The 27,332-nt window shown below is 35.6% G+C and overlaps 1 protein-coding gene across 6 annotated transcripts in view; it reads right to left on the minus strand.

Annotated features, from left to right (window-relative positions):
- The window catches only part of LOC113231847 (LIM/homeobox protein Lhx3), a 76,430-nt gene that overhangs the window by 16,844 nt on the left and 32,254 nt on the right, over positions 1 to 27,332 (minus strand). For 2 of the 6 annotated variants that reach the window (XM_026466413.1, XM_026466406.1), the window contains exon 1: positions 8,233 to 8,344. The exons of the other annotated variants lie outside the window; for them this stretch is intronic. Coding sequence is in view for 1 of the 2 variants with exons in the window: in XM_026466406.1 (XP_026322191.1) it covers positions 8,233 to 8,329 (97 nt within the window). In the remaining variant the exon portion in view is untranslated. Of the gene's footprint in view, positions 1 to 8,232; positions 8,345 to 27,332 lie in introns of those variants that run through there. 6 annotated transcript variants of the gene reach the window in all.

The raw sequence follows: 27,332 nt of genomic DNA on the forward strand, positions 1-27,332 counted from the left end.
GTAATTTTAAGGTTAGTTTTGACTACCTAATTTCGGTGTCAATTTTTATTATTCAAGTAATCGAGTATATTATAGTGAAATATTAAATAATATTTCAGGCTATTGTACTAAATAATACTATTATAGAATATGTAAATAATAAAAATTGTCACCGAAATTAGGTAATGAAAAGTAGCATGAAAATTACCAAATCGCTTATTCTTGATCCCTTTTATGTACGACATAACAATACATTTGTCACCGCAATGATCTTTATGTACATTCGTAGAAAACGTCACTGTGAATGATACAACTCTATTTAACAAATGATACTTACTTATCTATTAGATTCCGTTTTGAAATGCCAGGTAGGAACTGGCTATAAAATGTAATGCGTTTAAAAATTTTTTGGTAAAAGGTATTAAGAACACAACATAAATAAAAATTAAATTCTCTCATAAAGTTGTTGGTTTTAACGATAACGAAATTTATATTTTGATTAAAAATATACCTGAAAAAGTTTAATTATTTGTAAACAGTATAATTTTTTGCTACCGAGCGACAGCTTCTGGTGGTAAGCGACGCCTGTCCATAGCAGTTGCTGTAGCACTCAGAACTTCAAATCGCAAAGTCTGAGGGGCACTGCCAATAGGTGTGTCGCCTTGAGGAATAAGTTGACAAATCCCGTGTGTCTGTAATTTCACCAGCTTCCTTTCCCTTCAAAACCGGAACGCAGTAGGTAATGCTGGTCTCAAACTAAGAAAATCCATGTACTGTATGGATCAGAGCAACGGAATTCCCTCCGGATACTACTTAGAAAGAACACTCACACCAAAACTAAATTAGAAAACTTCATTTTCCAAACTTTTCCACCGGGGTCACATTTGAGCCGGGCATGATATAAAGCAGTTTTTTTTAGGTTAGCAATATTTGACAAAATCTCCTGTAAATCTTTATATTTACAAAAATTTTTATGTTTTAGTACCTATTAGCGAAACCTAGTGCTGATCTTTAGGTTGTAAAGTGTTCTGCCTAAATGAAGACATTATGAAGTCAGATGTGACAAAGGTATACTTATCCCTGGACGAACTAGGAGCTCTACTACTACTAGATTAGGATCTTTAAAATATTTGAAAGTTGTACTTTTGTAGACTAACCCTCTTCGTAACAATTTGCTGTGGTATACACATATTGCACAGTATTATATTTTAAACTTTCGCAAAGGTAATTGATCAAATCAACATATTGTATGTAAGAATACTAAACAAAACTCCACAAGATAAGTTAAAATATAATATGAGAAATTTTCTTATTATTTCTAAGTAAATGGCTTTGATTTGAATTTACATTTATAGGGAAGTTTTGTGAAACTATAAGAGATGTAATAATTATTTTAAATAATACAGTCAGATTCGGTAAGAGGACTTACTTGCTACCTAGATACTTTTTCGGATGTAAATCGCGTATAGGCATTTGTTTTTTTTTTATCAAAGAACCAACGTTTCGGGCCTTTTGCTTGATCCAAAAAATTAGTTTTACATCCTATGTATAACAATCTCGAAAACCTAAGAACTCGATTGGAACTTGAAACCTTAACTCACAATCTAAAGAGTTTAAACTAAGGTCGCTCTATGTATAAAACAGACAAACAGATCAGTTTACTTTTAAACTTCTAATGAGATGTCGCTATGATGCTCCAAATCCAAAAGGCGGAAAAAACAACTTTGACAGTTGTCAAAGGTTTACATTACCTTTACAAGAAATACGATGATTGTTTTTCTTACTCCACCTTGGGGAAAGAGAAACGTTAGCGCAATTTGCACCTTTTCGGCAAATACATCGTAACTATTGAATAAGTAACGATTGTTGATATATTTAAAGCAGATAAAGAAAGCCTAGTTTAGTGTACTTCAAAATTCTTATGACCTATTCTTCCAAAAGGGCAAAACGTTTAACTCAAAGTAAATAATATTCCTCTTCCCATATCTGACCTTAACAATTTTTTAATGACTGATTTTATTACTTCCAAATACAAGTTGTTGCATGCCCTCAAACACCTTTCACCCTGTACACCTCAGTGGCAGTAGAGCTCAGAAACGGCATATTTGAGTAGATGTGTTTTAATGTTTTAATAGATAGAGCACCTAGTGAAAGAGTTCGTCCAGGGAAGTACTGCCACCTTACGTATTTTTGGCGCCAAGTGGTAATTTTAGCATAGCGTTTTGAAGGGTAAAGGTTTACAGGCACACGGAACTTGTCAACTTATCTCTCAAGGTGACGGGCGCAGCGCCCCTCAGATCTTTGCAATTTCAAGCTCTAAGTGGCACTGCAACTGTTATGAACAGGCGTGTAGCTCACCATCACGCGCACGACTTATTCGTCCCGTCACTTGATATTATAAAAATAACACCTGCACATATATCCACTCACACACTTGTACCTGTCACCATCTCCTTAAAATTTGGTACACCCTACCTACACACTTAATCAATTTTGTACATTTTGTATGTTTTAATGTTATATTTATCCTAAAAATTTTCCACATTATTAGTTATTTATATGGATTGATCACCGACTTTAATTGGCTGAAGATTATGTTATCCGTTGGATAAGGTGTAAACTGAGATAGTTCGGCTGTAAAGATTTATACGCTTACAAATTGCATTAAATTGATTGTATATTTTTGTCAAAAGCAAGCAAATATTCGCACCCTTGGTGTAAAAGGTCACATCTGCAAAATGACAACTTTACAGGAGAGAAGTTTAAAATTCTTACGAACGAAACTAATCAACAAATTTTTATGCTGACATAGGAGAGATATATAATTTCATAAATAAGTACTATCAACAGTCACACACAGAAAATATCAAGCTACACATTGACGTACCTTGTTCCGTTGCACTGGAGGCGATTTTCGAACAAAAATGTGTAGTCTGATGTGCTGTTGTCTGTGCATAATTTGCTTCATGTGGTTCGTGTTATTTTAACAATTTCCATGTGATAAATGGCTTTTGACATGTGATCGCATGTGGCATTATTATGCGATTTATTTTTGATAAACTACAAACATTCAACAATAAGCTACTTAACATCACAAATTTGCAAAAACTATCCAATAATTTGGAAAAAGGTAGATTTTCTTTTAAACCAACAAATACCAATTACGATACATACTATATTTACAAAAATAAGAATTATTTCATCAAAGGTTCTTAAAATAATTGTTTATAAGTTGTATTTTATACTTAAGGCCACTCGTAGTATTAGTTTGCGACTTCCAACAACTTTACATAACTTATATTTTTGTGTCTTATAATTAAAATATTTTATTTAGTAACTGGTTACGATGTGACGACCTAAAGTGACTTTCAGTCTATGTAAGATATCCATCTGTAGGTAGATTAGATAAATCTATCTACAGATGGTTATCTTCAATACATATATCTGAAATCTGTCCATATTTTCCAATCTGTGTATAGATATATAAATGACACTTTGTTTGTGTAATATTATATCTCGTATGCGTTCCATTGATGATTTATTCATCATAAATGTTGTGAGTTATTGGCACACGCTTTCAAAAGGGTTAAAGAATAATTTTCAGGTCAGTTTTCTCTACCTAATTTCGGCGGCAATTTTTTTATTTAAGTGTTCTAGAATATTATCATAAAATACTAGTTAATATTCGAGTGTGGTATTTTGAAATATTATTTATTATTTCACGATAATATACTCGAATACTTAAATAATAAATATTTCCACATAAATTAAAGACCGAAAACTAACCTGAAAACTACCCTAAAACTATTTTAAAATTCGGATAGGAATATTTCAATGTGTCTACTGCCGAAAGAGCGGTTCTTTTACAGATGGACTTCGATAAAACATTTTTCTCTTTCAGTGGTTCTACAAAACTCTGCTAGTTTTATGTAGATAAAAAGTATATATAACAGCGTATATGCAACAAAATACTCAAATGTTGAGTGAACACTAATTCAGATCTCAATGTTTAGATGTTAAGTTTTAGTTTCAATTTCCAACGTATAAGAAAATGTTAAAATAAATATTTCTTTTCTTTCTTTATTAATTGATGTTAAACCATTCTTATTATAAATGAATTGGACTTTATTTTAATTCTGTTGATGTTAATTGTACCGTAAACACATTTCTTTCCAAAAAATCCCAGGAACTTATGAATATTTCGAGTACTTTTATTAGTGTAAGGAAATGACATATTATTTGCTAAGAAAAAACATTTTGGTAATTAGCCTTTTTTTAATTAGACTTTTTCGTTGTTTGATCTTTTTTGTTGCAACAAAAAAAATTATATTATACTGACAATTATCTTTTATTAAAGCAATAGTTACAAAAGAAAAGAATTTTTGGTTTTTACGATTGGTACGACTTCCTTGCCGTAACGCTACCTGTGAGACATAAATTTCTTCACTCAGCCAGGTACGTACCTTTACAACTACCAGCGAATGATAATTGTCATTTTGAATGTCAACGATGTCTGACTTGTCTTCTTCTTCTTGTCTTGTCTGATTAAATAAGTCGTTAAAAACTAAAAATAAAGAGTATCTGGCTTCAACACAAAACAAAAGTACTCCAATCCACAGGGGTCCACGTCGCACAATTTTGTACGAACCTCAAATTTGCTATACGGAGTAATTTGGGCCCCCTAGTGAAAGACCGACTGTACATTTCAATTTGCAGAAGTCTTCAGGTTTATATCGTACTTCTTCGAAATGGTTTTTGATGTTTGTGCAGAATACTTCCTATTTCTAAAAGCTTGGCTCACAATATATTGGTCTTCGCTGGCCTCAGTAGTTCGGTACACCGATTTTTTCCTCCGATTCTAATCTCTTTTGGAAGAAGCCGATGTTTTGGAACCGTGTCCAGGTCCTCTGAATCGACTGACAGCAAACTGTGGCAATTGCCTTATCTGTCACAGCACGATATAAAGTTTGTAACGAAAACAAATTTTAACAAATAGACACCCATACCAGCATTGTAGTACTTTACGTAAGACAACAACAAGCTGAGTGAATCACGGTTTCCTTAGCAGCACAGCACATACAAACTTTGTACTCGATTATTATTTATTTGTAATTAGTTCTTCGTCTAAATCTTTATGTTATTATTATTAGAAAATGCGTGCGTACTGCGTTGTTTCTTCAAAGAATACTTCATTTCTATGTTTCTATTTCGGTTACCTAAACGGTAATTTTTAATTAACAACATAACATCCACACGACGTCTAACAATTATTTTCATTCCAATCAAATATTTTTTGAATATATTTTTTAAGTTTTAAAATTTAGAACTTTTAATTTTTTGTTTCCTGACAGTGCTCTTTAATACGTAGACAAATATTTCCGATTCTCTTATGCATATAAAAACCTCTTTTTTATAAGATTTGAATGGTAGGAAAATTATAGGTGCCCATTCATTTTGTATTATAATTTAATATTATTATATTAATTTAATATAATTTTATTGGAGTTGAATGCTTCGTTTCTAAACTATATTATTTTCCACTTTTGATTACGTGCCTTTTTAAAGATTTTTTAATAACATCTGATTCTGATAAATTTTTGGTAAAGCAGATGTGTCAATGTTACGGAATATAAAGAAGTATAATTACTACCTAATAATTTTCATTTAATTTTGAGTTTTCAATTCTCTATTTAAACTTCTTGTCGTCCAGAGCAAAACTATTTTGTTAATCACTGTAGTAGGATTAGGAAATAATTGAGTAATACTTAAATTGTGGTAACATAAGATTTTTAGTTAAAAGTGTCAGGTAATTAGTGAAATCAGTACCCTAAACGGCAAACGTGGGAAAAAATAACAGACAATTAGTAGAAGACATGACTAACATATCGGTTATTTACATATTTGAATTGAAATTATATTTTCGGTTCTAAATCATATACATTTGACCATGAGAACGAACCGAATACTTATTTCCAAATAGTTTCATTTCCAAGATGATTAACGGTAACAATGGCAAAAATAAACAAATAAATTAGTAGAAACAGACAATTAATTAAAGGGCAGCACTGTAATACTTTTGTAGCTCTTCGTGAAAGAATTCGCCCAGGGATGTACTACCACCTTACCTTATTTCTGCCGCCAAGCAGTAATGTGAGTATTACAGCATTTCAGATTTCAAAAGTAAGGGTGCTGGTAAAATTACATGCACAAGGGACTTGTCAACTTATGTCTCAGAGTGACGGGCGCAGTGGCAGTACCCCTTAAAAACTTTGTGACTTAAAGCTCTGAGTGGCACTGGAACTGCTATGAACAGGCGTGCCGCTTACCACCAGGCGCACTTTGTCATTTAAAAAAATGTAGACTATTGACTCTCGAAGCATTGATTTTAGAATTACCGTTGCTACTAAAGCACGTTGACATTAAATCATCAATCAATTTAAATCAAAGTAAGTGGGTATTAAGTGCGATTATATAATTATAAGAAGGTATAAAGAAGGTACTTCTTTGTTTAGCATAGAATTTAGAGCTCTATCACCAAGTCGTGCGTCTAAAAAAACAGGATCACTATTTCTAAAATGAAAATTGTATATAATTGTATTTCATCATAAGATTTGTACTTATTTGTTATCTCTAATGAGTAATTATGAATTTGTATAGTTTCGACGTTAAATTTCAGTGAATACGGAGCAAGTTATGGTCACTTTTTAGTAGCAATAGAGCTCCTTGTGAAAGAGGTCGTCCAGGGCAGTACTGTCACCTTACCTATTTCTACCGCCAAGCAGTAATGTCATCATCACTGCGTTCCGGTTTTGAAGGGTAAGGGTGCTGGTAAAATTATAGGCACATGGGACTTGTCAACTTATGTCTCGGGCGCAGTGGCACTCTTCATCTTTGCGATTTATAAAGCTCTGAGTGACATTGCTATTATGGACAGGCGTGTCGCTTACCACCAGGCGCACGACTTGTTCGTCGAGTTACAGTACTCCACATAACTTTGATTAAACTTCCATAAGTTGCGGCCACGTTTAATTCCATAAGTTGCGCTCAGGGTGGCGGGCGCAATGGCAGTACCCCTTAGATCTTTGCGATTTAAAACACTGAGTGGCACTGCAACTGTTATGGACAGGCGAGTAGCTTACCAACAGGCGCCTTGTTGACCCGTCGCTTCATATTATATATAAAAAAACTACGCTTTACGCTACTATTCAATGTTGACATGTTATTTTGTATTATCTAAGACCTATATGGATTCACAATTAGAACACATTATAGTATTTCACAATAATAATAATCGACAGCCACACCAATACCTGGTCTCAAACTAGAAAATTCTCTGTACTTTAAATATCAGAGCGACGGAATTCACTCCAGATACTACTTACAAAGAACACACCAGAACTAATTTTGAAAACTTTCCAATTTTTCAAATTGCTCCACCGGGGTCTCATCATCCTGCATCCACAGTGCAAACGATTGAGCCTCCGCGATCAACAATTTCTCACATAAACTATACACACATTTGGGAACGTTTGAGCCGGGCGTTTTTTAGGTTAGGAATATGTGACGAAATCTCTTGTGAATCCCTGTTTTTATATTTTAGTACCTATTAACGAAGCCTGGATCTTTTAGGTTGTAAAGTGTTGTGCTTAAATGAAGACATTATGAAGTCAGATGTGACAATGGTTCTAATTGGTACTTTGTTTGTAAAAACAAATACAGGGGATTTAGATACGATAAAATAATTCCCTTCTAATTATGACACTAGCTGAAGAGTGGAATTCTTTGCCGTGTTATTGCCCAACTAATACAAACCTAATAATTTAAAGGTTAGAATTCCAGTCAGTAGTTTCTATCAGGTGGCATTATCGACAAATGCAAAATAAAATGCCATAGGTACTATCAATGTAGCACTTAATCAGTCACGGTTGCAACTAGTAGATAAAACAAATATTTTATATTTTTTTATTAAAAATATTTATGTTTTAATTTTGATCTCAAAACTGTTTGTTTATTTATGTTGACCTATATTTATTTATGGTCGAGATGTCTTAAAATTTAAGAATTTATTAACCATTTCTTGGCTCACAAACCTGTCCGCATCAGTAGTCGCCTATCATTAAAAATATCACAAACATTTTGGTAGCATTTACAAACACAATTTTGTAAGGTGGGTCAAATTTTACGGAACCACGAACACTGATATAATTAGGCATGTACGATCATTAAACCACGCACTGCAAAATGTGTACGTACATAAAAACACTTCTGGCAGATGTTCAAGCTGTATCGGCGGCACGCGCATGTCGTCAAGATCCGTCTCCTCGGTGGGATACATCATGGCACCCAGCATTATGGCACGGCCGGCCCGGCCCGCTCCACTCGCCGCACTGCCGTTACCCTGCCGTGCAACCCCATCCCTCTTATCAGCCTGTAGCCGCCATTGGTCGCCGCCGCCGCCCTGATAAGAGTCACCACGCCCACCAACCAATCCCCAGCCCAGAAACTGTCTAAGCCCACCCACCCATCGATCGCACAATTTTCACATTTCCCCAACACCGATATTGAACGCTCAAATGCGCAGAGATGAACGATGCACAGCTTTTCTTTTTGTACGTCCCGGTCGTTTCTTTCCCAATAACGATCCGGAATACCGTTTGATATAATCTTTCAAAAGGTTCTGCGAAAATCGTAAAAAGACTTACGCGGAATCCATTGACTTACTGTCTAAAAACACGGTTAATTAATTTTCGTCATTACGTTATACGTGAAAACGTTACCTACACATAAAAAGTAAGCTTTTTGTCTTTATATAGATACGGGAGATGAACGCAATTCTCCACCTACATATGCATATTTAAGGATATATTGTAGATTTAATTTTTAACATTCCATGCGAAAACGGTAGCAATTGAAGCGTTATATTTCTATCGCTCAGCTGAACATCGACTCTCAGTTTACGCAGCTCATTGTTACTATTGTATCCAGCTCAGCTCCTATACATGCACGATAATAAATCGTCAACAATCCAGTCTAGGCCTTGGTCAAGCGTGACCGGCGCATAGTGTTCCTCGCAATAAATTATACAAGTGAACGCGAGGGCAGCGGCGTGTGCGACTTTACGAGGGAATAAATCACTGCGCGCTAGCCTCCGCCCCGGTCAGGTTGCCGTCCGCTCCCTTCCCACGTCGTCAATGACATCTTACCTTTTACCTTAACCTGTCTTGACTTTAGGTCAACATAACTGGAACATATCATAAACTTGTCACTAAAGTGCTTAATATCTTTTTTTGTGTCAGTCTCATTTCGTCAGATTTTTACTAAGACAGATTTCTATACGGTCAGATTGTTATAACGTCAAAGTACAGTTACTTAAATTAAAAGAGCGTACGTAATTGAACATTTTATAAATATTTGTACTAACAGAACATACTTGCTACGACAGTAGCAATATACTGTTTAGTCACATTATTTTCATCATCAAATGTTTACAATACCACTTACGTAACAGTTTACAAAAATATAACAGTTTAACAGTTAACTTTGTACAATTAAAAAAAAAAATATAAATCATTCATGCACTCATGGCGGTATATTGATAAAAATGTTCTTTACCTTCCGTGGTAGTCGAAACTGTGTTTCGGCAAGGTAATTTACATATAGGGAAAGATAGTGAAATTTTGCAAATTAACAGCATGCAAAGGAAATGAAATAGATTATTCGAATTTTGAACATAAGATTTAACAATATGCTTTACGGTAGAGTCGCAATCACATACGGCTAACAGTGGTTAAATTATGATCTCATAATAATAGTAATTACAAATATTTTTTAAAGTATACAACGTAGTCTTTCTCTACATTTCTCCAAATTCAAACATCAAAGAATAAGCAAACTTTTCCTTCTCGTACTTTTTGGACCCTTCAAAAAATATTTTTATGAATTTCAATCGGCAGGCGTGTCTCGTTGCATAAATCGGCGGGTAGGTCGTGTGCGCGGTCCCCGGGGGCCCTGCGCGTGCAACGGTAATTGAGGGCCACACAGCACTTCTGGAGCTTCTGCCCTTCGCAAATCTGCTCATCGGATGCGATCAACCGACTACTCGTATGGAAACAATTGTATCGAGGGTTAACGAAGCCGTGGTAAGTCTTTGCAAAATCCTTTTCGAGACCCTTCTTCCTCCTTTTTTTTTTTAACTGAGCGCAGAGTTTCACAATTCATTTGTTTTTAACCCCCAAACTCAACATAGCCCCGCACTAGGGAAACCCTGTGTCGCGGGTGCCATGAACACACACATAGACAACCACAAATTACACCCAAACTCACGAGAGAAATAAATGTAGGCCATACAAATATTTCGCCCGGCCCGAGATACGAACCCGGGGACCTCTGCGTGGCTGTCCGGTATGGTAACCGTTCGGCCACCGAGGCAGTCATTAGTATAGATATATTATCTTTGTGTATATTTAGATAAAAGTACTTAGATGAAATTAATGTGTAAAAATAAAATACATACAAGAATAACGCTTTTGCCTCCGCAATATAGGCGTGAGTAACGTGACCTCACCTAGAATCGTGATAAGTTTCCGATTAAATAGGTTACTTTGCCACCGTTAGACTTCATATCAGCTGCATTTGTGAAGATACCAGTGTCCCGAACTTTGATAAGGAAAAAAACACGGGACATTGCGTGAAATACTAAGAAATATGTTGATAAAGAATGTCTATGCCGATTATCTGCCACTTACCTCTAATATCTAGAGCAATGTATTTTTATTGTTTATTTAGATGTCAGTTCAAGTAGTTATGGGAACTACCTGCCGAAATAGAATATATAATAAATTAATTCCGTCCGTGCGTCTATTGTGCGTCTGTTTTTAAATTAACGTAACAGTAAGTTTTCATTCTGTTTTATTTTGTATCAAACAACTTTAGTTTTGTTTACTGTCTGTACTATTACCGAGGGGGGACCCAAGAGTGCCAAGGTGCAAGACTTACCTGGTTTGGGTTCCTGTCTCCCATATCAAAGCTCTACGTTTAATCATTTATTTATTTTTTGTACTGGTTGGGAAATTATATTATTATGAAATGAAACTATTTTTCCGGATTTAAATGGCGTATATTTGAAAAAATAGGGTGGTTTGCATTAATATTAGACATAACTAGTGGATGGTTTTACCACCTAAGTCAACCGTCTCATTTCTAAGGAAGTTTCATTTCTTATATGTAACAATCGCGAAAATCTAAGAACTCGATAATTATATTATTATTAATGTTTATTAACCGATTTCAAAAAAGGAAGAGGTTCTCAATTCGATTATATTTTTTTGTGTGTATGTTACGCTATACTTTTATTCTATTTGTAAACCGATTTTGTGATGATTCCTTTTTTTGCTAGAAAGGAGGTAGCTCACTAGCTCTCGGGGTGTCTCATTCAAATTTAAAGACAATATTTCACCTCTAAGGGGATGAATCCAGTTTATTGGATTACATCCACTTTCCTTGACGATTTCAATAAAACTTGGGAAACAAAAATTCCACAAACTGTTGAGGTCGGCTTTTATAATAAAGTTATAATTATTTTAGAATGTAAATTACTCGGATTTGTCGTGTCTGCTAGATTTTTATTACTCTATATATAATGTAATACCTACGAGTGTTTATGTCGTTAAGTATGTTAACAACATAAACACTCGTAGGTGGTATATTTATCTTGTTCCTAGATCTACCAATGCATATAATATATTAATTTCCATATTTACTGGTTTCATTACCTATGTACCTATTGCCACCAAGCGTTGATCCAACTTAGATTTTTACACACAAATTTCCTTTGAGTATGTTTTGGAAGTAGATTGTACATTGCAAAGCCACTAAAAATCGTGTGAAGTCTCTCTAACCCGCATTGGGAGACTTAGAGAGACATAATATATTAAGATTGATAATCTTAATATATTATTAAATAATATATTATACGAGCGATTCGTTCTGTGTACCGTTGAGGTTCTCGGATTTCTCTCAGAGAAAAGTTTAGGGAGACTGGTATCATGACTGTGGCATCACAGTACATTTACTCAAATATTTTGTATGTCCGTAAAAATATACATAACTACGTTAAAAAAAAGACATCCATACTATTAACCTTAGAACTAAGTCATGGTACCACGTTTTCGTTTAACTAAGGTAAACGATTCTTTTATGGGGAACTGTATACGTTTCTAAATTAGGTTCCGGAGCATATATTAAGTTTACCATTTTGTAAGTTTAAAACTTACATTAAAAATATTTTAATTGGAAAGTCATATTACAAAATTGTAGACTACGTGTTAGATAAAGATGTATGGAAAGACAACGTGAGTCTAGACTCCACACAAATATGATTCAAAATGTATTCTATAGCATTTAAGTTTATTTGAAAAGAGCAATCCCTAGAGTTTCTTGCTTGTTCTTCTCAGAGAGGTCAGCGTAGTGAACGAGCAGTAGCTTAAAAAATGACGTTTTCATGTGTAAAAATTTTACCTATGGAATAAAATGATTATTTGACTTTGACTTGACTTTATGTTTCCTAATTGTAAGTCAATGTTCTTAAGATTAAAAGTACTTTAATTGAAAATTTGTATTACAAAATTGAAGACCACGTGTTAGATAATGATGTATGGAAATACGACATGGCTCTGGATTCCACACAAATTTGGTTCAAAGTGTATTTATTCCATTGAATTTAAATTTATTTCAAAAGAGCAACGCCTTGAGTTTCTTGTTCGTTCATCATCAGTAAATCAACAGTAAAAATGGATTAAAATGGATTGTGATCAAATACTTACTTTTTAATTTGCAAAGTTAGATTAAATTAAATTGCTTAATTTTTTTGAAAAGATAGAGAATTAATATACAAGTTCATAAAAGAAAATATCACAGGTAAATAAATTTGTATGTGTAGTTAGGTACAAGAAAATTTGCTACACTGTGGGTAACATTTGGGTGGGTAAGTGTATGTCATCATTATCAACCCATTTATACGTCCCACTGCTGGGCACGAGTCTCCGTTCAGACGAGGGTACGTGTAGGTATGTGCAATACTTTAATTATGACGTGGGATGCAAAAGCTTTTCGGTCGTGTCCTAGTCTAATAACAATCGCACTTAGTTGTTCCACTAGTTTACGCTAGTTGATCGCTTACAAGATAAGTACACATTCTCACACCCCTTCATACATTGGGAATAGTACAATAATTTGTCCCATAACTTCATCTCCCCATAGACCGCATAGATTCGACCTCCGATGCCGCGTGCAACGGTGTCAGGTTACCATGGGAAACTGCTGCTCCATGTTTGACAATACTTTGATCAATATTTAAATAATACAAGATATGTAGAATATTGTTTTGCTAATGGGAATATGAAATGTAAGATATTCTCTAAATTGAGAAGTATATGGAATGCCTGAAAATGTACATTGTTTGTTCATGGAATGTGTTGGGATGGAACCTGTCAAGGTTCGGCTACTTGCATAGGTTGATTTTGGTATTTATATTTAATATTGGATGGTTTCAATCTGTTTTATCTGAACCAACTAGTATCATAGTATAAATAAATAAATCTGTATTTTCTCCCAACATATAGATTTTAAGACTTTCGTGGTTATTCACTAAATGATTATCACTAGTATCAGGTTTCTTACCACGGTATGACTTCTTTTTATTTTCCCGATATTTCGGAACGGTTGCACGCTCCATGGTCACGGGTTGACATGGTCCAACATGACCAACAGTCATACCGTGGTAAGAAACCTGATACTAGTGATAATCATTTCTCCCAACATGTACGTGCATCATGTAGTCTACATATCATAACAATCACAGGCAAAAAATTGGGAGACAGGAGCTTTAGACTTGGCCTATGAGTCTCCTGGCCTCCAATACCCAATTACATTACAAATACCAGTTTTTAATTGATGATCGATGGCATAGGGATGATAAAAATAAAACAGAAACAAAAAACAATTGAAAGTTAAAATACTAAAATCCAAAAAGAAACGTCATATTTGAGTAGATGTGTTTTGATGTTATAATAAGATTTTAGAAGCATTAGAGCTCCTTGTGAAAGAGTTCGTCCAAGGAAGTACTGCCGCCTTACCTACTTCTGTCGCCTAGCAGTAATGTTTTTACTTCTGCGTTCCGGTTTTGAAGAATAAGGGTGCTGGTGAAATTACAGGCACATGGGACTTGTCAACTTATGTCTCAGGGTGACAGGCGCAGTGGCAGCGCTTCTCAGATCTTTGCGATTTAAAGCTCTGTGTGGCACTGCAACTGTGTGTGGACATCAGGCACACGACTTGTTCGTCCCGTCTCTTGGCATTATACAAAAAAAAGACAAATGTCTACATTTAAAGTTCTACTCATACTTTACTCTTTCATTTACCAACCGTCAACATAAAATCGTAAATTAACTTTGGTATTATTAACAACATAACAAAGTAAGCCGGAAAATTATTGAACTATACAGCAGAACAGACCCTCCGACTGCAAAACGACGTTTTAATTCGATAATGTCTGAGTGATCTGATTAGGAGAGAACCGAAAAATTATATCATTTGGTAATTAGATTAAAATGCAATTTAGCTAGATGCGCCGCGGGCGGCACGCGCGTCGCATAGTCGGGCAGTAGCTTTTATGGTGCCTGGTGTACGATGGGATCCCTCGGCGTAAGCGGGGTTAGCAAGTGACGATCAACGTTTTATCGCTTGCTTTGAATCTCTGGTATATATGCTATGTTAGGTCAGGTGTGTTTTACAGCTCAACAAATTCATTTTATGTATTTGATAAAATAATTTTTAATTTTTGAATTTCAATTTATTTACGTATGATACACAATCTGAACCTGTAGATGCTGCCGTGACAATATAAAAAAGAAGTTGCTTTAATTGTATCAATACATTCAAAGTTCCTGAAATTTAAGATTAAACAATTGTCATCTTCGTTTGCTATTCAATTGCTGAGATAAAATTGTTAGGCACTTCAACAATTAAAACATAGTCTTTGATTAAAACGTTCGTGAAACTTATGTCGTGTAACAAAGTTCTAAGTGTACTTACAGGCAAATGATATTTCGTGCCTCTTACGCAAGAATGGAGCACTAAACCATAAAATCAAAACTAATAAAACAAACACGGCGGAGTGTCGTCACCCCTCACGAGTCACCCCACTTATTAAAATTAACAAGTGGGTCCTCGTCTGTATTAATGACCACGTTGTGTCAATAACGATATAATATATTTGGCAAACACCGGCCAGACCGAGGTAAACAGCTAAATAGGGCTTGCGATATAGCGCTGAACCAGAATGAACATTGAAGTCTCGGAAATATTGATATGATTAATATCGCGAGATACAGGTTCTGAACATTCTTCAGCTGATAATGAACGTTAGCTACTCGATTTTTATTTTACACACTCGTCGTGATAGTAGTAGAGTTACAAGTATCTATGTTTAGCCTTGTAACTATATTAATGACATAAATTTTAGTCAATCAATGGTGTTTAAGAGTCGATACTACCAGTTCTAACTCAAATGTCTCCCGTACTAATATGGTTTATTTTGCTTGGGTCGAGTGGCAGGGAAGTGTCCTTACCGAAAAATTAAATTCAGAAAGTGGGCTTTATTTCAGAATTTATTTATTTACAAACGAAATTAAAGCCATTTCAAAAATGTATATCTTGTAAGTTCCTAAACTTGTTCTATTTAGTTCAGTTGATATATAAAAAAAAATCATTTGCATAATTATGTACAGTAACTATTGAATACAGTGGTTTTGTTGTAAAATTTTGAGGGTAAGTTTGTGGTTTTTTTTTCTATCGTAAAAATTCAGGAAGTCGTATTTTCTTTATTCCACTTAAAATTAAAGGGAATATTAAATTCTACATTTTTAGGTGAACATGTAGTATAAACACCTTTTCTTTACTAGATACATACCCAATACACAAAGTTTATAACAAAACTACTGAACCGTTTTGTAGAATTCATGTCTAATTTGTGAATTTATATTTTCAAATTCAAAATTCCAACCAAGTTCTCCGATCAGCTGATTGTGTCATGTGAAAACAATATTCGATACGGGTTCCATAAGGAAAAATGTTCGCTCTTTCAAAATAAAAAATACTGTTTTGAACTCGCAACGGGTACACTGATCCGTCGATAAGATATCGTTGCCATTTTTTACGGTTACGGGAAGTCGTGTTGTAAATAAAAAAAATGCGTTCATCAATCAGCACGTAATCATCGTACGTTTATTTTGTAAGCACGTGTATGATAATATGATAAAAGATTAAAGAGCGGTCAAGGAAACGGGACGGGAATTTCCCATGCGCATGCCCTATTTTTACCGCGTCCTTCTTTTACAGCTCAGTAGAGACGCAAAACATTTACATAGGTATCTATTTTAGAGGTTAAACACGACGACTTTTAGCAGCGATCCAAAAGATCGTTCGTGAAACGCGACATTGCATCGATGCAAACACTCGACTGTATCGATACAAACGCGCGATATAATCGATGCAATCACTCATAAACCCAAGAGTAGCGATGCAATCGCACGTTTGTTTCGATGCAGTCGCGCGCTTGCATCGCTGCTTAGAATCGCGCGTGTGTGTAAAGGTAGACGATTAGCAACTGCATCGTTACTGCATCGCGTATGCATTGCGTTTGCATCGTTGCTAAAGGTCACCGGGTCTAACCACTCGAACTCTTAACATACTTTGCGACGCGTGTACCTATAATGCTTACACTCGTCCCAAAGCGCTTGTTTATACGCGGGACAACATTCTTTCAAGGCAAATCGTTCCATATTGACAAGATCTTAGTTGATTAATTGTTTGTTCTCTTAATTATTGTAATGTCTATGCTATACAGGGAAAACGACGAGCAATTCCCTTCTCATGTCATACTTTGATATGATATGATATTAACGCACACACTGAACATAGCCCCGCACTAGGAAAACCCTAACACACAAATTACACCCAAACTCACGAGAGAAATAAATGTAGGCCATACAAATATTTCTCCCGGCCCGGTAATGGAACCTGGGACCTTTGCGTGGCAGTCCGGCATGGTAACCGTTCGGCCACGAAGGCATTTTTTTTATCCAATTCCGTGTGATATGATTAATTTTTGTTTATTTGAATTGATACTAAATTAACCAAAATGAGCACTCTAACTAAATCTTCACATTTAAGTGGACCGACTCTTTGATCTAGTGACTGTGTTTACAATACCATCCCCCCTATATTAATAGTGGAGGGTAAAAAGCTGGCTATTTGCTGAACAAACAATTTCAATAAGCGAACCCACATTATTTACTTAATCATTTATTTTATAAGCTCTCGAGATTTGCAGTACGGTTGTGATTATTCTATGACGAAGGGAATAAAGTCTAAAGAAGGAAAGAAGGACACAGCAGTTTTCTCTTTGCGTTACTACAATAATGAGAAGCAATTGACAAACAAAACAAAACGAAAAAATGGGCGACCAGAAACAAAAACTTTATTGGACTTTAGAACATCGATAATTTGTCAAACAAAAATGTAACTTTTGGATGGTCCTCGCATTTCATGGACACTTTTATTTTGAAAAGCGTAATGGATTTTGGACTTTTATTTTGTATATACTTTAAAAGAGGCCGATAACAAACTAATACCATTATTTTTTTTTATGATACCAAGTTCCAGGACGAACAAGTCGCGTACATGGTGGTAAATGACACGTCTGGCTGTATCAGTTGCAGTGCCACTCAGAGCGTTAAATCGCAAAGATCTAAGAGGCACTGCCACTGCGCCCGTCACCCTGAGACATAAGTTGACAAGCCCCACGTGCCTATAATTTCACTAATTCCCTTGCCCTTCGAAACTGGAACGCAGTAATGTTTCCCTTACCGCTTCGCGGCAGAAATAGGTAAGTTGGCAGCACTTTCTTGGATGAACTCTTTCATGAGAAACTCTACTGCTACTATTATATTAATATACGAATGTTGCAAGTAATACATATATTTTTTTAATTAATACAAAATCGAACACAAAGACGAATTCCTTTTTTTTGTGTGTTATTTACTACTTAAAACAAACTAGTGGAGTAAGTTCACAAAAATCATAATATTAATTACAACCAATATATAACAAATTAGATATTTAAATAGTACTCTGCAAAGTTGTAAAGCTGTAATAAGTAAGTATAAGTAATACATAAACAATACCCACAAAAATTTACTGCCGAATCCCATAAACCCTTTATTTTTGCATGCGGATCAGGTTCGAGATGGAATGCAAGGCGACATTATTTTCGCACAACGCGTTTTCGATGTTTAATGGGCTCCATTGAGAAGAAAGTGGTGGTTGCCTGTATGTGTTACGAGAGGCGTGTTTCAGGGCCGGTTTTCGATGCCAAAATCGTTTTATGTCACTTTTCCACATGAGACGCACGCGACCTGGACGGCAGCAATGCGCCTAATTTTGTTGTCGAATTGTGCCATACACCTATACCAATTACCTACCGGCCTAAAAGGCCGTATTGGCCGTATTGGTAATATGATTAACTGACAATTCATATTATGATTTTTTTACAATTAATATAGCTTAAATTTCTCTATTTGACAGTGTTATATGGAGACCACCATCAAATAGATGAATTGCTTTCTTGTTTTGTTTGAAAATTAATAACATGAATTGTCAATTAATCATATTATTATGATTGTGCCGATGCGGCCTTTTTAGCCGTGCTGGTCGCAAATTAGGGATTTTCCTGTACTATGATGCTTTGCCGCCACCAAAATCGGGAGGTGAGCGTATCGGAGCGGTTGGCTCGCCTGCCTTCCGTGGTGCATTGCACAACTAGCAGTTGTACAATGTTGTGTAACGTACGCCTCCCTTGCTTTTCTACATAAGTTTTGATTATAGTGACCTAGAACTGCACTCTCCCTATTTTTCAGATAGGTACCGTAGCTGTAGGCACTCTCACTTCCGGTTGCCACCACTAAGCTGTTGAATCTAAAGTCCACTACCAAATCTTGACTTTGGTGGCGGAGCTATAGGCACGTTTACCCCCTGGCGCCAAAGCGTCTCTCCAATTCAAAGAAACCTACGCGGCTGGAGGGACCAGAGGATATCTAGCTTATCCTCTATTATCTCTGCAGGCTAGTGCCGGAGATACCTATCGCAGTGTCCTACGACAATGTCTGGACAAAGTTTTCAACTTAAAGGGCAACTCACTTGCCCCGCGCGCCTCCTCGCCTTAGGCTAGCTACTACCGGGGCAGACGTGTTCATCCCTACAGCTAACCCCGAGTCCATAATCTAAGTTCGTGTCCACCAGAGACGCCCGTGAAGGCGTATCACTGGCGGAGGACTTGGCCCAGACGCCGCCGTATCGTGGTCTTACCGGATAGCCCATAGTGTCTCCGGAACTCCCTATCTATCGGGTCGGTAGATAAGTTGTGTAACGTACACGCTAGATAAGTAGTTTTAGTAGCAGTAGAGCTCCTTGTGAAAGAGTTCGCCTAGGGAAGTACTGCCACCTTACCTATTTCTGCCGTCAAGCAGTAATGAGAGCATTACTGCGTTCCAGTTTTGAAGGCTACATGGGACTTGTCAACTTATGTTTTAAGGTGACGGGCACAGTGGCAGTGTTTCTCAGTTCTTTGCGGTTTAAAGTTCTGAGTGGCACTGTAACTGTTATGGACAGGCGTGTAGCTTACCACCGAGCACACGACTTGTTCGTGCCGTCACTTAGTATTAAAAAAAAAAACAAGGTTTAGTGGCAAGAAAAGTGATAATAATGCCGTCATAATTACTGAATAAGATAATAAATAATTCAGTATAATGGACTTTTTTCTTCAGAAACATTTAACGGAATTGTGTAGTTAACGATGAGGTAATTAGTGTAATAATGATAATAGTATTTATTACTTAAGATCATCATAAGACACGAGTCTCATCTCAAGCGAGAACTTAGGCCATAGTCCGCCACGATCGCCCCGTATTGATTGGGGGCTTCACACGTTTTCCGAGGGTAGTAAACCTTCTTCGAGAGCTCCTTGTGAAGTAGTTCATCCATAGGAACAACTGCCATCGTACCTATTTCTGCCGCCAAGCAGTAATGCGAGCATTACTTCGTTCCTATTTGGAAGGGTAAGGGTGAAATGGCACATGGGATTTGTCAACTTATATTTCAGGGTGACGGCGCAGTGGCAGTGCCCATAAGATCTTTACTATTTAAAGCTTTAAATGGTGCTGCAACTATTATGCATAGGCGTGTCGCTTACCAACAGGTACGACTTGTTAGTCCCTTCTCTTGGTATTACAAAAAAATATCATTTTTTGAACATACAGTCAAGTTGATTACTTCAATATTGCATAACATACAAAATACACCCCTGCCCGCACGGACGCAGCTCCAGTAGCTGAAATTGAATCTGGAACATGCCGCGCGCGCAGCTCAGCGTTTAGTTATGCTCCTGCACACGAATGCCTCCAAACGGCCGCTTTGCGATCGGTTGCGCCGTTTTATTACCGTTTACGTCCGCTTATTGATACTTTTGTTCTGAAATAATGGTCCTTATTATAGATAGTATATCATCCAACGTATCACAACATCCCGTCAATCTTTTAAGTTACAGTAGAGTTCTTTATGAAAGAGTTTGTATGGGGAAGTACCGCCACGTTACCTGTTCTGTCGCCAAGCAGTAATGCGAGTCTTGAAGGGTAAGGATGCTAGTGAAATTACAAGCACATGGGACTTGTCAACTTATGTCTCAGGTTGGCGGACGCAATGTGCCAGTGCCCCTCAGATCTTTGCGATTTAAAGCAACTGCCATCAATTCTATTTACTTAAAAATAACAAGAAAATGTTTATTGAATTGAGATTTAATTATCTTTAATTCATTCGATCCGGCCGGATTCGAACCGACGCTTTCTAACTTACCGTGCCGGACGCTATACCAAGTAAGCCTGTGTGACTTGACTTGTCTTGTCAACTTATGTTCAGGGTGATGAGCGCAGTGGCAGTGCCGTTTAGATCTTTGCAATTTAAAGCTCTGAGTGACACTGCAACGCTATGGACAGGCGTGTCGCTTACCACACTAAAAATCTCCAGTTGTGTCTTCCAGTTGTCAGACGTCTCTTAGTCTCTCCCACAGACAGTGTTCTTTCTTAAAGGTTGATGTCCCAACCACAGTTGTACTTCAAGCTATCATCATTTGTGTATGGCGTTAATATAATACAACAAACAAACAAATTAGAAGATCCAATAGATGTGCATCTTCATGTTTTTTTTTTTTGTATAATTACTCCACTAATTTGTTATAATTATTAATACAAAAATCGAACAGATAGATAAAATTCCTTCGATCCGGCTGAATTTGAACCTACGTCTCCTAGCAAACCGTGTCAGACGCTATACCAACTAAGCCACGGAACGAACCAGCGGACCTCACGAATTTTTCTATGTGCTTGTTGTACTCACTATTTTCATAATTATAACATGTGCCAGCACAAGCCAAATTAACAATTTTGATTATGAAATTTAGTTTCCAAATAGCAATAAAAATAATGGGGTCACTTTGACATAAATCTAGGTATAAAAGGTAGAAAATATGTCCATCTACAACTGAAAGTACTAATTGATTATCACTAGTAACAGGTTTCTTACCACGGTATAACTTCTTTTTATTTTCCCGATATTTTGAAAGTACTAATGTAAACCAATGATAGGTACTTATTTGTATAGGGACAGGTAGTTCACGGCGGTAAAATTGATTGCCATAAAATTAGTTACCTGTTCCAAGACTCCTTCCTATTTCGTTCTAAACAAATTAAAGTCTGCTGTAAAAACTTTAGCGTATCTAATAGCTATAGAAACATTGAAGAATTGCGTCATTTGTCATAAAAACAATGGTATTTAAAACGTGTAAGAAAAAAATACCTAATTGTTTTCATACTGTTGACATGTTACACTCCAAACATCAAGTATATCGATCACTTCAAGTGAAATGAGTGTAGGTACTTAGCAATGGTCGATTTTATTACATAAGACATTTGAGACTATCAACTCAAAAGTGGTACCTATAACAAACATTTCATTATAATATATTTGGATTATTTCATATATGTTTTGAAAAAATTAATAAGATATTAAATATTTTTATATATGAAAATAGCAGTCAAATATATAAAATAATTTAAGAAGTAAAATTATTATGAGTCAAATTATTATGAATTGATCTTCTATAATAATAAAATTATAGAAGATCAATACTCAGGGATGAATTTTCGAATAATCAAAATCTTATGTAAATTGTACTATTTTTTTAAATCTCATCTTGAAATGACTGAACTCTTAATAGACTCTTATAAAATTATACAATTACTTACTTATTTTATTACACATAGTGAAAAAAATTCTATTTTTCGTATGTTTTCCTGTTGTGAAATATTGGGTGGTTTTAGCAATTTTGTGATGTTATGTGGCTTATTATTGTTGTTTGTAGTTTAGATATTAATAATAAACCGTACCTTGGTATAAAAATCACAAGTGATCACATATCCTAAGTGCTTTTATCGCCATGAAAGGCACAAACATATTTATTTCTTATGTTACTAAATGATAGGCCGAACTAGTCGTGCTCACGGTAAACGACACGCCTGTCCATAACAGTTGCAGTGCCACGCAGAGCTTTAAATCGCAACGGTCTGCCTCTGCGCCCATCACCCTCAGACAAAAGTTGAAAAATCCCATGTGCCTGTAATTTCACCAGCACCTTTACCCTTCAAAACCGGAACGCAGTAATGCTCACATTAGTGCTTGGCCGCAGAAATAGGTAAGGGAGACAATACTTCCCTGGATGAACTTGTCACAAGGAGCTCTACTACTACTAAAAATAATACGAACTCTTATCACTTACATTCTTCATATTCAAGCGTAGAAAAGTTATCGATTAATTTCGTATACAATCTTTAAGTCTGTCCTGAAAAATTGTCATTTTGCAGATGTGGCCTTATTACACCAAGAGTGCGATGCTTTTGATTACTCTAAATACCAAATGTCGTTACTAAAAAGCATCTTTAGTATCGGGTAGTTGGCGGATTTCTACAATCATGGGCTTCTAACAGTGTAAAAACATTAAACATAATGGCAATTAATGGTACGGGCAAATGCCAAATAAAACAAAAACCAAAAGGTTAACTGCCTATGTGTAAATCAGAAACAATATATATTTTTTAAAGTAAATTATTGAACAGGTATACCGGTAAAATCAACTTCATAAAATTCATGTTTAATTTTTGCCCGGAGCTATATATAGCAAACAAGATATTTGACTTGGTTTCGTAGGTATTGTATTTTTTTACATTTAGTAACAAAATTGTACTCAAAGTCGAAACTGTAAGTATAAATCACGTTTAAGTATTCTACAAACGTGACCGAGCCTTTTGCACCGTGGCCTTGCGTTTCTTATACAAATCGGCATTCAGCCGGCGCTTAATCTTCGCTTGAATGTCGTAAAGTAATTGACAATCAAGGGCTATCGAGAAAGGCAAATAGAGGAAAGAGTTTGATGAAACTTTAAGATTTATTCTCTGCCATCTGCGGCTGCTGGACAAATTGTTTCAAGGGGATTCGGTGGCTGCATTATAGACAAGTGAGAATATACGATACATGCGAGTAGAAATTCGGGTGAAAACCTGGTGTGAACCCGTTCGCGGTCGCTGTCACCTCAGATGAAACGGTCTGCGGGGTCTCGTTCTCTCGTTCTCTTGGCAGTAGAGCTCCTTGTGAAAGAGTTCGTTCAAGGAAGTACTACCTCATCTACTTCTGCCGCCAAGCAGTGATTCGGTTTTGAGGTGCTGATGATATTTCAGGCACATGAGACTTGTCAACTTATGTCTCAACTTATAACGGGCGCAGAGTGACAGTGTCCCTCAGGTCTTTGCGATTTAAAGTACTGAATAGCATTGCAACTGTTAAAGAGAGGCGTGTAGCTTACCACCAGGCACACGACTCGTTCGTCCCGTCACTTTGGTGATATTTCGTCGTATGTAATGTACCGACGCGTTCTATGAAACTCTTCATCCTTGTACAGTTCCCTTTAGCGAGGACTAACGAAATACAAAATAGTTTTCTTTGTAGAACTAGCAAGAGTTTGAAAGTGTGCAGAGCAATCATGGTCTGGATGTTGATATATTTAATTAGAATTTTCATGCGCTAAAGCGTAAACTCCCACACATTTTATTCAATTTTATTGAGTAATTCATGACTGTTGACGCACATATTGGGTTGTTATCTGTATGTAAGTGTTTGTCCTTAAACATACTGTTTGTTATTGATTTTTTTTTATAGACTGTCACGATGTTTTACCACTGTAATATTCATATATTGTTGTGATATAACAGCACTACTTTGTTATAGTGATTAAAAACGTCGGGTCGAGGTAATTTTTCTTTGTGTTCGAACTTTGTACGAATAATTATAACATACGGTTTTTTGTTCTTTTTGCTTAATACTCGTGTATGATTTGTTCGAAAGTATGGGAACCTGTAATGTTTCTATTCTTGTTTGAGGCTGTTGATTTTCCATGAATACATAATTATACAAATGGACTGGGTAATGGCAACATTGACTGTCCGGAATCACTGTCGAAAATTGGTCTTCGCACTAACACACTAGCTTCGAGGCGGTGACCTTTGCTTCACATAGCTCTTATTCACACAAATTACCGACACGACATATTCGTGTGGCGTGCCTGTGAAACATATAACAAGTACGGCACCGACTATGCTGTTTTTGACAAGCACAGGGACAGGGACAAACTGTAAATAGTAATTAAATTACTTTGGCCAGCAATACTGGGCAGTATTGCTTGTATTGTTGTCCATCAATGCAGATTGGCACACCGTGATTCACTGATAACTCAATGTCCAGTATCCGTTACGGCTCTCAAGACATGTCTATGTTCGGCAAGGTGAAGTACACTAAGTCACAAGACAAGTACAAAAATCAAATATTTTTTTACAAACACGATCATAGTTACAACGTAATAAGGATAAGAAGGAATAATATCACCGCCTTTGAATTTATACATAGCTGACGCCGCAATAAACAACTAGTGCAACAACTAAGCCAAGGTTAGAATTATTCAGAAATAGTCCTTATTATAGAGTCATTTAAAATATATAATAAGATTCCTTCAAATATTAAAAATGACCAAAGTGATAAATCCTTCATAGTTAAATTAAAATATTTTCTAAGTGAAAAATGTTATTATTCTATAAATGATTTTATTAACGACAAAAAATTTAATTGACAATTACCAATGATACTCGTATATACCTTCTATTTTGCGATCGACTGTGTATGCCTAAAGAAGGTTTTATATTTACTTACTTATATTTAGTTGACATTGAATCATTTTTAACTATTTTTAAACCATATATAATCTAATGTACTTCCTTTGTTGTGTTATATTGTAATAATTATTTGCAAGCAACCTCTCTTAACTGAACTAAATTAAATATAATATATTGCAATGCCTTAACAGAGTTCATGTACCTACTGTCACTGTGATATTTTTTCAAGATCGTTAAATAAATAAAAAAGGTAAAAAAGGCACTCGTATTTATGGTATTGCCATTAAATATACATAACTTAAACACTCCAAGTGACCATACATATACTCGTATTATTATACTTTTTACCCTCCATAAATATATAAATTTGCACTTTCCAGATGTTGGTAACTAAAGTTTTTTGGTTTTGCTTAACAATAAAACCCAAAATACAAAAAAAAACCGATTAGAGGGCGTTGTAGACCCCGTTTTGCTGATTCCCGAAAATCACTCAACTTCACTGAAAATGTCAATTTAACTCAAATCAAGTATCTTTATTTCGTAGGTCATCAAATTACATTTGAAATCGTCACATTAAACAAAAAAACCACTTATGTTTAACAGGTCAATTTCACCTGAGAAGAATTTTTTTTTTTGTATCATTCGTCATAAACATTCAATAGCTGGAAGTATCATCTATGTAATCATTGATTTTATAATAAACTTTTCTAATTAGTACATTTTAAAAATGAACCTTAAATATTTTTTCTGATAAACTTTACACTATTTCTGGAATTTTATTATAAAAACGTATACAACAAATGTGCCCTACAAATGACGAGTTAACTTTATCAATTACGTAATTAATTATTAATTAATATTTATGAAATAGTAGTTAAGTTGGAGAGTAGAACAATTGTAGGCATGCTCAAACTGTTTTTATATTTCATATAATAGATGTAATGTATTTGTGTATATGTGTAATATACGTGTGTACGTATGTGTCTAAACTGTAATATGTATGATATTTATGATTGCTAAATCTTAAAAATGTAAGTAAGATCAGCAATAATTATTGTTTGTAATTTTGACTGATAACTCAAATGAGGAAGTCTTTCAATTTCAATTATTTTATTTATTTAGACTTAATCCCATAACATTACATTATACATTACACGGTCATAAAAAGAAAAACAGTTAATAAAATAAAAATAAAAATTAAATTCAAGTTACTAATTAAAAATGTCAAAAAGTTATTAACATTAGGAATATTAAAAACAGTTATAATAGTCACATCTTAAAAACAAAGTCTGCACAAGTTCATTACTGGACTTATTTAATCTCTCTGCAAAAGACCATTGACGCTTTCGTAAAAGGGCGTAAAAATCGTCCACCCGGTTCAGGGCAAACATGCCAGACGCGCTGCAGCACCATGGCAGACGTAACATGGCTCGAAACGCGTTGTTGTACTGCACTAGTAAAGTGTTTATCGATCGTTTAGTGTAATTATACCACAGATGACTCGCATAAAACGCCTGACAGTATGCCCGAAACAGAGCAACTTTCACCTGGTCTGAGCAGCGTGCAAAACGCCGCGCCAACATATTGCCCTTCACTGAGATAGCTCGGTGCTGCCTTCCAAGGTCCTCATCATCCGTAATATAATATAATAATGTGTTCCAGGTATATAAATGTAGAAACTACTTTTAACGTTCATCCAAGTAACGTAATCGGCGCAAAAATGTCTGGCCCTTTGTCATATTTAAACACCATCAGCTCTGTCTTTTTGACGTTATAATGAACACCATGGGCGACAGCATACCGTTTACATACGTCAATAAGTTTCCTCATTCCACTAATAGAAGGACTCAACAGTACTATAGCATCAGCATAACTAAAGTTGTTTGCACAATCTCCTGCGACATGACAGCCGACTGCAGCTCTGCTAAGTTCCTTCATCAGATCGTTTACATAAACAAGAACAAGACTGGC

The sequence above is a fragment of the Hyposmocoma kahamanoa genome, unplaced genomic scaffold, assembly GCF_003589595.1.
Source record: "Hyposmocoma kahamanoa isolate Upper Pololo Valley unplaced genomic scaffold, ASM358959v1 102, whole genome shotgun sequence".
Taxonomy (NCBI): Eukaryota; Metazoa; Arthropoda; class Insecta; order Lepidoptera; family Cosmopterigidae; genus Hyposmocoma; species Hyposmocoma kahamanoa.